Consider the following 15509-nt stretch of genomic DNA (forward strand, 5'->3'; position numbering starts at 1 on the left):
AAAATCTGGTTAATTAATTCATAAATTATAGTTTATTATAGGAAATAAGAAATGTAATTTTTATGGTTTAAAATGATAGAGAAAATTAAAACGAAAATTTCGACACAAATTTCAAAGAATTTGGCCTAAAATTGAGTCGAACGTGACGAACTGGACCGTATTGGGCCCAAAACCCAGCCCTTCCCTCCCCACTCCCTCCCCACTCCAACCATCAAACACGCTGAAACACATACGGGAAGGGAAGAACATTCCATGAAAAACAAACCTAGTTTGATCTTTAAATCCTTGTAACTTTTGATCCGAAACTCCGATCGTCGCACTATTTGCGGCCACGCGACCGCGGCGTCGAGCTCTACAAAGCCCAAAACTTTATTCAAGAGGTAAGCCATGAATCCCTCTCTGATTTCCCAGTCTTTGAATTCAAAATTATTGGGTAAAATTGTTGAAATTTTGAGCTTTTGATGTTATAGGATCTAATTAACTTAAGGGGAAGGCTCAATCTTGCCTCTTTGATCCTTAGGTATGGTAAGAATTCTCAATCCTTGTGGAATTCTTGATTTATTGTATATGAGTGTTAAGTTGCTATGTTTAAATGCGATATTGTGGAATAGGTAGTGTATATATGTATATTGGAGCTTGATTGAGGTTTTGGAAAGCTTGGAAGTGGAGCTATATGCTGGAAAATCTGTTGGTGAGGTGTTGAGGCCTTGAAAGTTGAGGAAAAGTGAAATTGAAAGTGTTCCGAGTTAAGCGAAAAATCGGGCAAAGTATGATTTTGGTTTCCTGTATCTAAAATATAATGTATTGTGAAAACTTAGGCTAGTGACCCTAAGATGAGAATTGAATTGTTGATGTAATTGATTGAATGATGTGAATTATGTTGATTATATGGATAATGATTTTGGATGGTTGTGGTTGATTGGGTGAGAATAATTATTATGTACGTGGTTAATGATTTTGGGGATTATTGATGATATTCTTGTTGATAAGTATGTGATTTGTATATGATATTGAGTGGTATATGTATAGTGATTGATGAATTTGAAGTTAAATATTGTATTTAATATAGACACTTGATGATGTATGAATGGATATTGTTAAATTGGAACTATTGGATTGGAAATTGAGAAAAATAGAGGATTGGTAGGATGTGGATATAATGAAGGAGTTGGATAATATTTAATGCTGAATTTGGTAGGTTTTTAGGTTGGTTTTAAAAGGTAGGAATTGGTATATTTTGAAAATGGAGGTTGTAGAGTTTTATGAAAATTGTGATTTTAACTCAACTTTGACGGAGTATAATTTGGTTTCCAGACCTTCGATTTATTTCAAACTTTTCTATAAAGAAACTTTGGTCCGAGATGATTATGCCGTTCGAAGAACAGAGGAAAAATATTTTAAAATGAGGAAGTTATGCTCGATCAAAGTTTAGTGTGTAAACCGAAAAATCTTGACTTAGAAGCTTTTTGGTGCTGCTGCGTTGTATGCATACGCATACATTCTATACGCGGGCAAAAATGTACGCTCACGCGTACGCGTGACCTGGGTTTTTGCGTACGCGAACATTCGATTTTGTTTGATGCGTATGCGTACGCGGGAAGGGTAATGTGTACGCGTCTTGGTCCAAACGCACCCTCACGCATACGCGTGGGCCACGCGTACACGTGACATGCGTACGCATAGCCCTATTTTTCAGCAAATGAATATTTTGTGTTTTAAACCTAATTTTGAACTTCTAAACCTTTACTTTCACTCTTTTAACCCTAGATCTCAGTAGTAAACCTAGTAATGAGATGAAGCTACAGAAGATGAGGTATCTTGGTGGTAAAATAAGGTTGGAAAGTGATGACTTATATATGGAAAATGTGAATACATGGAGTATATGTGATGTCATTGCAATGATGAATGGTTGTGAAATGATTATGAACGACTGTGAATGAATGTGATGATTGAGCCTTCGTTCGTGATGAGAATGTGTAAGTTTCTCTCTGTTGTAAGGTGTGTCAGGCACTCTATCCTATGAGTGTGACAGACACTATATCCCAAGAACGTGGCATGTCGAGTATCCCAATAGTGTGAGAGTACTTTACCCTGAGAAGTGTGTCGGGCACTATATCCCATGAGTATGACGGACACTATATCCCAAGAGCGTGGCATGGCGGGCGCTATATCCCAAGAGTGTGGGAGCACTTTGTCTCAAGAAATGCGACGGGCACTATATCCCATGAGTGTGACGGACACTATATCTTGAGAGTGTGACGGACACTATATCCCAAGAGTGTGGAGGCATAGAGAGACAATATCCAGGTGTGTTGGGTTCTGGAAAAGTAACTGACACTTGAGCTCACAGCCAGTAGGAAAGACATGCATCATACGCATCTGTTTGTCTTGTTTGAATTTGCATTACTTGGAATTGCCTTTGTGAAATTACTATACTTACTTGCTATATGATCTTCTTGTTGTACCTGTTTTCTACTTGTGTTTGCTTTATCTGTTTTGTTTGTCTATGAGGTTCTATCAGAGTTTCAGAGGATTGGAGGAATGTTGATGATTTTAAGGGTTAAGTTAGAATTGAGATAAGTTAGAACTCTTTAGATACCTTGCCTTATTTTTATGATCTTAAATGTTGGTTTTAAGTTTAAATCTATTGTCGGAAGTTCTAGGATTGCCTTTGACTTTCCCATGACATTATATGTTAGATATGTGGGCACTGTTACGATGCTGAGAACCTCCGGTTCTCACCCATGCGGATTTTGTGGTTTTCATATGCAAGTCAGGCAGCACCTTGCTGAGACATGCTAGAAACTTTTGATTAGCGAAGATCCTTATTTTTTTGGGCTCTTTTTGGTTATGTGTATTTATTTATATACTTAATATCTCCACTGCTTATATATTTAATGTATTAGCTTTCTCTTAAATGTTGTTTTGGAGAAACAGGTTCTGTAACTTTGTATTTTGGGTTCCTTTGGATTTCCTACATATGTATATGTATAGATATACTTATGTGCTCGGGCCGATTTATCTTCACGAGCCGAGTCTTGAGTTTTGTTATCTATATTTTGAAACTCTTAGGATATAATCTTGTTAGCTTGCTCTATCTTACTTCGTTTACTTTATCGCTTCGTGGATATTGCGCTTTCGTTTTAATGAATTTTGTTTTATCCCTTTTTCTTCAAAGGCTTTTAGAATAAAATATCTATACTATATTACACAAATATATTTTCTTTTAGAGGTCGTAGCACCTCATCATCTCTATTTTATGTCATAGGTATAAAATTCTGTATAATAGAGTATTACATTAATGATCCAAACAAATGTCTAAAACATAAATATAAAAACTTTCTCCATATATATATATATATATATATTAATTGTAGATACAAAAATAATTGTTTATATCTATAATTATTGACTATTATAAAATCTATATCACCTATACTACAAGTACCATGCATGCACACATATATAACAGGGAAAAGAATGTATATAATATAGGAAACATTTTAAGTGCACCAGAGAGTACCGTTGCACCAGTTGTTTTAACCGTTGATTTTAATTAATATATATTATATATATTTTTTATAATTCAGATCAACGGTTAAAATAACTGGAGCACCAGTACTCCTGATGCACCTGAAATGTTTCCTATAATATATATACCAACTTCATCATCTTGTTGGTCGTTTGGAGACACCCATCTTCGTAATTGCTATAGCCTATAAGAACCTAGGCAGCAAACTAACAATATTTTATTTTATTTTTTTTCAAAATAAACCCCTTTATTAAATTTTTATGTTATTTTTATTTATTATTTTATCCTTTTTTTTAAAAAAAAAAGTTTAGTTAGTTATTTTTTTTTTCTCTAATAAAATTTTTAAAGATTCGGACTGTTTTAGCTTATTTTAAAATTTAAAATCAGTTTAATAATTAGTGTAAATAGATATCATTATTCTTTTATTAAACAACAACATACAATAAAAAAATTTTATATTTTCTTTTCTTATTCTTTCCTAATGTTATTACCTTTAACTTTATTAACATACGACCTGAGATTAAATAATCCATGAATATCAAGTTGAAGTTGTTGATCATAATAAATTTTGACTTTATCTTCCAAACAATGACATTATTATTCACGGCAATGGCAAAAAAAGTGATTATTGTCTTATTTATCTTAAAAATCATCAATGCAAATTGTAATCTCTTAGAAACTCAGAAGCGAGAGAGAGAAGAGGGAGGGGGTGTTATTACTTCATGGACACTTTTTGTTTGTTTTTGTTGTTTGCATTAGCTCATAGACATTGGATATACAATTACAATGCAAGGGGACCCAAAAACAAGTCAAACGTTATTAATTTATAATTATATAAGTAAACTTCAAGGAAGTCAACAACAATATATTTGATTAAGTTTAGAAGACTTTGTTAAAAAACATTGTGAGCATGAGATCTAGCTAGTGGCGGTATTGGAGCTTATTGGTAGCATAAGGTTTGAAAATATATCAGATTAAATTCTAATAAAAAGTAAATGTTCTATGCATTCTAATAAAAACCATAATATATGTCACTATTAAATTAAGTGTCCAAATTAATGGGTATGTTAGAATTTGTGGTGAATTTAGATATATTAAGAGAAAAACCCAAATTAGCCCCTGACAATTACTTCGAAAGACAACAAGACTCCTGACAAAAAAAACTTCAACTCGGCCCCTGACAAAAATAAAAAATACAACCCGGTTCATGACAATTACTTCGAAAGGACAACGAGGTCCCTGTGCCAAAAAAAATCAATGTTATTTTTTTGGCACAGGGGCTAATCAGTCCCAAAAAAAATTATCAGGGACCGGATTGGGTGTTTTTTTTTCTTGGGGGCCTCGTTGTCCTTTCGAGATAATTGTCAGGGGCCAGATGAGATATTCACTCATATATTAAGAAAACCGAAATGTTTGGTAACCAAAGAAAATCAGTCAAAAACAGCCATAACTTATCTTATTTAGCATTCATTAATTATTACGACAATTAATTAATACTAAATAAGGCAAATTTTAACTTTTTTTTTGTCTATCTAACATTACTCTTAAGAAAAATTGTCGTTTAGAAAAGGCTTTAGAGATGTTAGGTAGCTGGGTGTGGTAAGATGGAAGTAGCTAGCTATGAATAATGAATAATGCATTGTGATCCCCACAAATTAAGAATGAAATGGAAGGAACCAACGTGACACCACCACAACCAAACTTGTAAGCAAAAATATTATGGACAGTATCTAATCAACGTGGTCCAATTACCGCAAAATACATTCGATAATATGCACACACATTCATATGGATATTATATGCTCCACGAATCACACTAACCACACATTACGAGAATTGCTATTTGTACATTAAAATCAGCTACTAAAATTAGTCATTAATGTATTTATGTATAAATATATGTGTAGTTTAATTCATTTTCAATATGTATTTATATTTAGGGCTGGCAATTCATATCCTACCCGCAGGTACCCAATCCGGTCCAACCCGTTCGGGTAGGGTAGGCTACCCGACCCGCTGCCAATCACTAAAACTAGTTAGTTAATTTAGTAATTTAGAGCATTAATTTTTTATTTTTTATGTTATTAATATGTATAAAATTCGAAATGATTGAATTTTATATTTACTTTGAAAAATTTTGATATTTCTGCGGGTAGGGTAGGATAGGGTAGGGTTTAGAATTTTAGGGTGCGGGTAGGATTAGAGTTGAGAGATTCTCAACACACGGGTAGAGTATGGTAGAATTTTAATAAAATTTTCAACTCGCGGGTAGGGTTAGGGTAAGGGCCAAACTCTACCCTACCCTACCCATTGCCAGTCCTATAATTATATTTCAACATATATTTTATACTAGTGGCTGACTTTGATGGCTGATTTTAGTATACACGTACCATAATCCACACATTATTCCCATCCATCAATGTCTTTAATTTGCTTCCTTTGAAATGAGAATGAATAATCCAATTTTAAAAGGGGTAATTTATGCTGTATGTTAACTGAAAAAATCTCTTACATTAATAAAAAAGTAGTTGAGGAATAATATAAGAAATATGTTGTCTGGTGGTGTTTGTCGGAGAGCGCTTCCCTCATCTTCGACGGTTGCCGTTCGGAAGTCAAAAGGAATTTACTTTTTCACATGCATGGATATTGGATTCAAGTATATAGAGGCATATTTATCATAAGAATAGTAATTATAAAATATTTAGAAATTATCTCAATATTAAAATATAACATATAAGAGATTAAAAGATATTTCTAAATGTTTTGCAATATCTTAGAAAAAAAATGATCATTTACTGATTTGTAGATATTGTAGCATTGAGTAACATTCTAAATAAGTTTTTAAGGCTGATTGTTTATCGTAGAATAATATAGATATAGACACAAGAATATACATGCATATATAGATATAAAAGCACATGAATATATCTAATTATCTAGTATTTCATGTGTGGTATCATGTATAATACATCGGTACTGCTACGAATATAGGACACAATATATTATGATATGGAATATATAAATACACAAATTTAAAATTTTTTTAAATTATTTTTAATATATTTTTTAATTATATAACGTATTTAAAATATTTTTGTTCTAATAATTAATAAACATGTTTTAAAAATACACATGTGTTGGTACGAAATGATATTTAAGTGTGTTTAAATGTGTCCGGATAAAATTTTTTAATTTTTATTAAAACACGATTAAATACAAAAAATATGTGTGTCGAACGAGTGTGGATGAATGTTATGTCCGAAATATGTTCGCACATGAGAAGTTTAATTGTTAAGACACTAATAAAAATATATAAACCAATTATTATTATTAGAAACTAATAAACAAATGGTTGGTGATTAAATTATGAATATAGAAAATATAAGTTTAAAATATAATAAAAATTTTTATTTTATATCCAATATTACTAGTAGGGGTGTAAGTTATCGAACCAAATCGAAATTTACCGCAAAATCGAACCAAAATTTACAACAACCGAATAAAAATCGAAAAAAATCGGTTTTTTTTAATTTTTTTTCCGAAGTAAACCGATCGGTTCGGTTTGGTTTCGATTGGCTCAGCAGAAAACGAACCGAACCGAACCGAACCGCAGAAATGATTTAGTAATACATTGAAATGGAAATTTTAGACTTAACAAATGTGTTTGTTTTATGTTTAGTTGTTGGAATGAGTTGAAATTGTGTTGAATTTGAATGTAACGTAATATTATTTCAGTTTATTGATTGTTTTGAACATCATTTTACTAAGATTAATTTTCTATTAATTAGAATTTAAAAACCGAAAAAACTGACCGAACCAAACCGCTTTTAGTTCGATTCGATTGTTGCGCAAACAACAAATCAATTGGTTGGTATTATGTAAAAACCGAATAAATCGATTCGATTGATTTTTAGTCTAAAACCGAACCAAACCAAACCGATAACACCCCTAATTACTAGAGTAGAATGAAATGGCGTGTAGGGAACGCTTAGTGCCAGTGGTTGGTTAATTGGCGGTAAAAGAAGGCAAGAGAAGGCTGAGAAAGTGGGAACCAATGAGAATATTACACGTGTGAGTCAAAGCCCCCGTTGACTGGCATTATTATAGATATGAAAGAAATGATAGCGGAGTAGAGAGAGAGCACGTAGTGGATTTTGGTCCGCTTATGCATCTTCTTCTTCTTCTTCATGGCTGCTCCGTCGTCTCCTTCTCCCTTCCACGACGCCCTTCCCGATGTCAATGACTATGTCTGGGTCTGTATTCATCAATGTACCCTTCCTTCTACGCCATTCATTCTTTCATTCATTTTCTTTCAATTTCAATTTTCGATTTTCAATTCGAATTTCCTTCTTTCTTTTACTCATATACTACTTTGCCTTCTGTCACAACTTAGACAACTTTCGCTATTCTGTGGTCCCTCTTTTCGTATACAATTAGTTTAGATTTTATTATAAAGAATGTAGCATGGGTTGGATTTCAGGAAAAAGAATCAGACGGATTGCCGTGGGACACACTTCGCCATGTTTACGAGCTTGTGCAGAGTGGCAATGAAGCATTTCGAGAGAATAGAATGGAAGAGGTAGTGTTTCACTTTTAGGGTGCTAATGCTAATGATTTTTGTTGCATTGTTTTGATTTCCACTTTTATGCATGCTTTATTCCTCTCCTTACATTTGGACAAAGTGATGCTTTATGCTATGTCCCTAAAGTTTTGATATTTATTCAGGCAATCAGCTTTTATTCGCGAGCCAATAACATTAAATCTGGTGATATGGTCATCCTCGGCAATCGCTGTGCAGCTTATATTAGGTTGGTTATTTAGTATTCCCCCAAATTTATTAAGTTTTGTAAAGCTGCTTAGTGGTCTCATGGCAACCACAATGTTTTCCAATCAGGATTAGTCAATATTTAAAGCATAGAACTCCATCGGCTTCGGAACATAGACCATTGAGTGGGCTTGATCCTACAACACTTGCTGAAGTATGTCCTGCATTGTTTTGATCATGGTGAATATTATCATCTTTCCAAACTAATTTGCTCTTAGTAGTTGACTCTTGACATTCATTCCAGCTGGGTTTGAAGGATGCTGAGAAGCTTGTTGACCTGCAAAGTAATTCAGCTAATCCTTACATTTTAAAGGCCCATGCACTTCTTTTGGTAAGTTTCATAAATTGGTTGATCTCCCTTATAGGATCAATCGCCTCTAAGTTCTAAGAACCATATTTATTTCTAATTCACTTCAGATATGAACTAGTTTCTTAAAATCTATAACCGTATGTCAAAATCAGCTCCCTCTTACCTACATATATGATTTCCGAATGATGCCAAACACCTCCTGTGAGGGTTAGTAGCTGCTTGAGTAGGATATCATGAAGTGAAGCGAGGCTGTGGAGCTGGACATGATTGCTGTTATGGTTATTAGGATAATAAGCAACGAACAATGGCAACATTATTTTAGTAATTCATGGTGATTTAGGGGATAGTCGTAAATAAAGTAGTACAATGAAAATGATTTGGATTTGTATAGTATTAATTAGTTGCTTATGTAGGTAGATGTCTCAAGTGGTTTTTAACTTTTTATTGTGCAGGTCCTCTAAAATTGCCAGTTTTTTATGGCATAAAAAGTTATTATGTGGCTGTAGTCAATTGTAAACCCTTTTAGTCTTGCCAGAATACGGAGCTAAGGGGCTTAATTCTTTAACACTTGCTTTTGTGGCCAACATTTTCTTTATAATTGTATTCATATTATGCATATTATGCAAAACTTGCTATGACAATTTATTAAACTGACAGTTGGAGAAATATGAGAAAGCCAGGGATGTTATTCTTTCCGGTCTACAAGTCGATCCATTTAGGTACTACTTATTATGAATCTTGCTGTATCTTCCTTTTTCCCCTTAATTTCTTTTCTATGTATTCCTTGTAGAAATGTTGATGAAATTACTTATTGTAGACTTTTGCAAGAGTCATCTTATTGAAGTAGATCACGGGTTCCTTTTTTGTTTCCTATGATACTATGCAGCAATCCTCTTCAAGCTTCTCTTCGAAATTTGGAAAGACTGCCATCTCATTCAACAAGGATGGATAGACATGCACAACCAGAGCGAAACGATGAGTTTGATTGCACTCTCTGCCTGAAGTTGCTGTATGAACCTGTTACAACCCCTTGTGGACATTCCTTTTGCCGTTCATGTCTATTTCAGTCAATGGATTCTGGTTGGTATTAGCTCATCTTGATTATCTTTTCTCTATGAATTCATATCTTATCTCTACTCTGCTAATTCTTGTCCTCAATTGTTAGGGAACAGATGCCCTTTGTGCAGGACAGTTCTGTTTATTAGTCCAAGAACATGTTCAATCAGGTAAAGCTGTCAAAAAATTTGACTTATTATGTGGTTCTCTGATTGTAAGTTTGTAGTTCAATACTCCCTTTGGTATTTATACAAGGCACATCCTAGGGTTATGAGGACACATTTAGCTGAATTTGGTTTAGTCTTAGATGTTGGAACAAAATAAAAGTTCTAATTGATTTTATGGACACCTTTTTTTGCTAAGATATTTATAGTCTTGTCAACCTTTTTCTAGTGTGACATTGAAGAACATCATAGAGAAGAACTTTCCTGAGGAGTATGCAGAACGGAAACAAGAGCATGACAGTTTAATCAACCCTGGTGTAGATTTGCTGCCCCTCTTTGTTATGGATGTTGTCATACCATGTCAAAAGTTTCCGCTCAATATATTTGAACCTCGGTATAGATTGATGGTGAGTTGATTATGGATGCTATGCTATAACATATTGTTCTTAAGAAATAATTCAGTCTTTTGTAGTGCCATCTGGTAAATGTTGATGGGTAGTTTTGAGTGGTTTGGTACGTTAACAAGTATCCTTTTCTCCATGTGAAAAAACAAGTATTCTAACTGATGGGGGGGGGGGGGGATTTGCTGAATAATCTTCTGGTTTGCCGGTAAAGATATTAGTTTTAAATAAAATAATATATTTATAATATCATTTTCAATTTCTTTTTTCATATAAATTACAGATGAATTACGTCAATACCCAATGAACACTTGTATGCATTGCAAATATTTTCACATATTTATTGCACAAATCTAAATAATCTTCTTTATATATCAAGGGACATATTATATTTAATATATTGTCTCCATTTACCCTTTGTTCAAAACTTGAGTAGTTGGAGGGGTTGCATTTATATATTTGAACAGTTGTGATTGAGTTAGTTGACTGCAACATTTGGTGAGGAGTGTCATAATTGGTGATTCATGATTTTTGTGTAAACTTCACATGCTACTTTAAAATCTGTAAAAAAGCTGTTTTAAAACATTATTGTATGTTTAATTTGTGAAAGTAATTCATATACCTAATGATAAATGATATCTATATTCAGACAGTCTAAATATCATATCTGTGTTTTAATCTATTTATTCTTTAAAAATAGGTAAGAAGAATAATGGAAGGCAATCATCGGATGGGAATGGTAGATATTTATTGAAGTCTTTTGATTTCATTTTTTTTAATTGTTTATTGTTTCCTTTGGTTATGTGGCTTAAGTTGCATGATTGGACGAACCTCATTCATCTGGTGTCCTGTAGGTTATCACTGATTCTTCAACAGGTTCCTTAGCCGAGTATGGCTGTGAAGTGGAAATCACTGAGTAGGTTCTCCGTGCTTGATATCCTTTTTACCTGAAAAATAATTTTGAGCTCATAACCTTGCATTAAACTTGTTCTCATGCAAGCCACATTCTTTAAATAAATATTTTTTCTATTTGACACTACAGGTGTGAGCCACTTCCAGATGGTCGTTTCTATATAGAGGTGAAGATATATCATTTTTCTTCTTATATCATTTTCCTTTTCACCTCAATAATATTCTTTATCTTAAAGAGAAGCATTTCAGTCTTTAAGCAAGTACCATTATATGCAGATTGAAAGTCGCAGGAGATTTCGCATCATCCGTTCATGGGATCAGGATGGGTAAGTTGTTAGTGGATGTTATGTTTAACAAATTCTCTAGCTATTTAACTGGATTTTTCTCTCCTCCTTTCATTTAGGAAGATTTAGCTTGATGTGTTTTTAAAGCTTAACTTAGGATAAGTAATCTCTCAAAGCTCATAAATACAAGAGTTATGTTTAACAAGTTCTCTTGCTGTTTAACTGATCCTTTTTTTCTTTTACAAAAAATTGGATTATGTGTTTTTAATGCTGGATAAGAAAAGAAGGTTGTGTTAGGTAGTTGATAGCTAATATAAATTCTCATCAGATCTTTATGACACATGTTTTCAATGTTTATGCAGGTATCGTGTTGCTCAGGTTGAATGGGTTCAGGATATTATGCCAGCAGAAGGGACAAAAGAAAGAGAGATTGTAAGTTGACTATATCTTTTACATTATGTTTGTAAGTTTTTGGTTAGCATACTAATATATTAGAATCTACAAGAAATATATAAAGATATAAAAAACACGCCTTCTCAATCTAGTGCATATATGTTGTCTGCATCCGCTTTGTTACTAAAAATGATCAATGAAGATATTTGCTCGTTCATCATTCAAGTTTGCAAAGTTGGTAGTCTCTAGTCTGTTGATTTGTAAGTGAGATGAAGATTCAAATGCCTATTTTGAATTTTGAGCTTCTATTTATTATAAATGTGATGCCCCTTCATATATAATTCTTTACTGTAAAGTTTTGCTTTCCATCTAATGAGTATGGTTGTTATGCCGTTACAGTTACAGGAATTGACATGTAATGCAGCAGAAAATGCTCGATCGTGGATAAGAAGAGCTAGAGAAGCAACAAGACTAGGTAATCTTTAGACAAAAATTTTTTGACCTTAAATATTGGATTTCTACAGTCATTTTTATGTTGAGTGAAAAATGAGATATATTGATCATCACCTCTTTCTCCAAAATAGTACTCTGTTGTAATGCTGTTCAAAGTTATTTTCCGATTTGAACCTTTACAATGTAATGCTCCATGTAATACTAAGCTCTAGAAATATGAAATATCATACAGATCCAAGAAGAATCGAGAGACTCCTGAATGTTGAAGCGATGATGCCATCGACACGAGACCCTGAGCGTTTCAGTTTTTGGGTGACTACGTATCTTAAGTTTTTTATTTGTTTAAAAAAGGTGGAAACTCAAGTGCAGTCGACTTCACGTGAAGTTGATACCTAAGAGCCGTTAGATAATTTGACTGATTTGACTAAATTTTCATCTAACGACTCTGAGGTATCAACTTCACTTGAAGTCGAATTCACCTGAGTTTTCACCTTTAAAAAATCATCAAACTGGGCTATTTCTGTTGCAATGGACTAATGCTCATTCGCTTGCAGCTGGCTACCCTATCGAACCGAAGGCCTTCGGACAGATTGGATCTCCTTCGCATAAGAGATACCACAGAGGTATTAGATCATTTTTAAGAATAAATCAGAGGAGGACATTCAATTCCATCTTCTTATAATCCATTCTGCTGTGTAGTTTCATTTTGTGATTTCCTCATGTGTTTGTTATCTTATAGAAGCATCATTTCTCTGTTTCCTTGTAGAGGATTAGACGAGGCCTTATATTTCTTAGAGCAGAGGAACAAGGCTGCAGAATTCAGTAACAAAACAAGCTGTGGAGTGCTTCCAACTTAATATTTGTTTATTGCAAATTCATTTACAAGTCACTCTATTCTTTGGCCTCATAAATGACTGTTAATGAGGTCACTTTTGTTGTATCATAGGGTTGAAGTCGAACCCACTTTTTTCTAATATATGTACATGATTTTTATTTACCTAAACGAAAATTTGGGCTAGTAATGCTGGCAGACTACAGCTTTAAGAATTTAACTCAGGTTTCCAATTACAGGGAATGATGTACGAGGAACCAGCTTGTGCTGATTGAGTAGTTAGGTCAATCATCCGCTTAAACAAATGTTAAGAATTCGATTATCACCTTGTGTATATAGTAATCTATTTGACTAATGACATATTCTTAAATGGAACTTAAATTCATAACGGATTAATCTTTGGTTTGCCGGATTGAGAGATAATGTAAAAAAATGATTTAGCTAGTAATCATATAAGAAAAATTATTTTAAGTTATAAGTTTTATTGTGAAAATTTTGTTAATTTATTCTAGAGTAAAATGATAAATAAATCTCTAAGGATTTATACTTGGCACAGATTAGTCCCTAAAGAAAAAAAAGTACCAATAAAGTCTTCTAAGATAGCAGATGTGGACATACTATCTTCAAATTACCCTTTATGATTAGGGTAGAAAATTATCCTTTATGATTAGAGTAGAAGGTCTGAATTTGAACTAATTTGTCCACGTTTGTTATCTTAAAAGTTAAAAGATTTTATTGGTATTTTTTTTCTTTAGGGACTAATATGTCTGAAATGTAAATTTTCAGGAATTTATTTGTCACTTTACTCTTTATTCTATTTCTATTCTAAATTTAAAAATTAAAACCATTACTTTGCTAATTTGGATTGATTACTATATGTTAATATATAGAAGAATCGAGAGTGAGATTTTTTTTACAGCTAGAAAATGAGAAGTGAGAATTTGTTAGAGAGAGAGAGAGAAAGAAGAGAATTTCTTTTGTGTTTTCTCTTTTTTTTTTTTTTTGTGACTTCTTGTTATATATGTTTGATACTATATAAATAGTTTCTTTACATTTTGCAAGCTATATAATAATATATGCATGATCATATCAAAATACTTATAAGATAATTGATGGATGCATTATTTTGTTGGAGGGAAATGAATAATGATAGTTTGTTGCAAACAGATACATAAAATGATATTAGGAACGGCGCTTTTTTATATATATGAAAGTAAAAGTGATGATATACCTTAACATTGTAATTTTTGGTGTTTTTCAAAAGTGTGGAAGATACACAAATCGGAGAGTCCGATTTCTATACTTCAAATTTTTTAATTTTTTTTAACAGAAATCCCTCGGTCCGATTTCTGTTCTCTCACAAATCCTTCAATCCGATTTCATAAATCCCTCAATCCGATTTTTGTTTATCTAATTAAACGGTTCCACATTTGAGAATAACACCCCGTCAACCTATATTTTGAAAAAACACCGTTGCTACTCCAATATCAAAAACAAAATCTGCACAAGGAAATGGTAGGCTTTTAACTATGACAAATGAATTAACTATAATAGTAGATAATAGATTATCAATGTAAAAAAAAAAAAAATCTATTATTATTTAATTTAATAACATGTTTCTATTTATAAGTTTTTGCTGATTTAGATGATGTATACTTTGATCTTTATATGAAACCTTGTTTTTATATTGACAATAAGTCAAAATAAATTAATAACACATTACGCGAAAGTCTTGTTTCAATATTTATGGAGCATTTAGTTTTAGAAATAATAAATTGCTAACATGCCTAACAATATTTAGATTCAAAACCGGAATTATTCTAGGAACTTTAGTGGAAGAAATCTTATACAAATGTCATGCAGTTCAAGTTAGGTCAAATATGTTGATTAACCACATTATAATCAATATTAAATTACAAGTGCATGCTCATCACATAGACTAATAATTTTTAGGGTAAAGTATATTTTTTGTCCCTGAAGTTTGACAAAAGTTTTAAAAATACCCTTAAGTTTTATTTTGTTTCAATTTTGTCCTAAAAGTTTTCGATTTGCATCAAATATACCCCGAACGACTAATTTTTCAAAAAATTTAAGACCAATTCAACAACAATTTCATAAGAACAACCCTCAACACAAGCAAATCAAGCATAGTTTTCATGCATTATTGTTAGATTGGTCTTAATTTTTTTGAAAATTTAGCTGTTAAGGGTATATTTGATGCAAATCGAAAACTTCTAGGACAAAATTGAAACAAAATAAAACTTAAGGGTATTTTTGAAACTTTTGCTAAACTTTAGGGACAAAAAATATACTTTACCCTAATTTTTATTTTAAGGTAGGCTCATCA

General features: G+C 32.5%; 1 protein-coding gene and 1 long non-coding RNA gene across 4 annotated transcripts; both read left to right on the plus strand.

Moving 5' to 3' along the window:
- The first annotated feature begins 157 nt into the window (after positions 1–157).
- On the plus strand, positions 158–967 carry LOC112784487 (uncharacterized). Its single transcript, XR_003193911.3, has 3 exons — positions 158–380; positions 471–525; positions 612–967. It is a non-coding gene; the product is annotated as an uncharacterized lncRNA (long non-coding RNA).
- A 6660-nt stretch (positions 968–7627) lies between these two features.
- Positions 7628–13382, plus strand: LOC112784547 (uncharacterized). Of its 3 annotated transcripts, none has more exons than XM_025827786.3 (18): positions 7628–7785; positions 8013–8111; positions 8258–8340; positions 8427–8511; positions 8602–8688; positions 9325–9386; positions 9554–9747; positions 9833–9893; positions 10117–10294; positions 10989–11027; positions 11143–11204; positions 11331–11367; positions 11477–11526; positions 11847–11916; positions 12277–12352; positions 12563–12642; positions 12885–12953; positions 13097–13382. In XM_025827786.3, the coding sequence occupies exons 1-18, from the start codon at positions 7720–7722 to the stop codon at positions 13154–13156; spliced, it is 1458 nt and encodes a 485-aa protein (XP_025683571.1). In that variant the 5' UTR covers positions 7628–7719; the 3' UTR covers positions 13157–13382. The 3 variants fall into 3 exon arrangements, with proteins under 3 accessions (XP_025683571.1, XP_072086186.1, XP_072086187.1); XM_072230085.1 differs by having other exon boundaries at positions 7668–7801; positions 7996–8111; XM_072230086.1 differs by having other exon boundaries at positions 7670–7801.
- Positions 13383–15509: the final 2127 nt, after the last annotated feature.

The sequence above is a fragment of the Arachis hypogaea genome, chromosome 20, assembly GCF_003086295.3.
Source record: "Arachis hypogaea cultivar Tifrunner chromosome 20, arahy.Tifrunner.gnm2.J5K5, whole genome shotgun sequence".
NCBI lineage: Eukaryota > Viridiplantae > Streptophyta > Magnoliopsida > Fabales > Fabaceae > Arachis > Arachis hypogaea.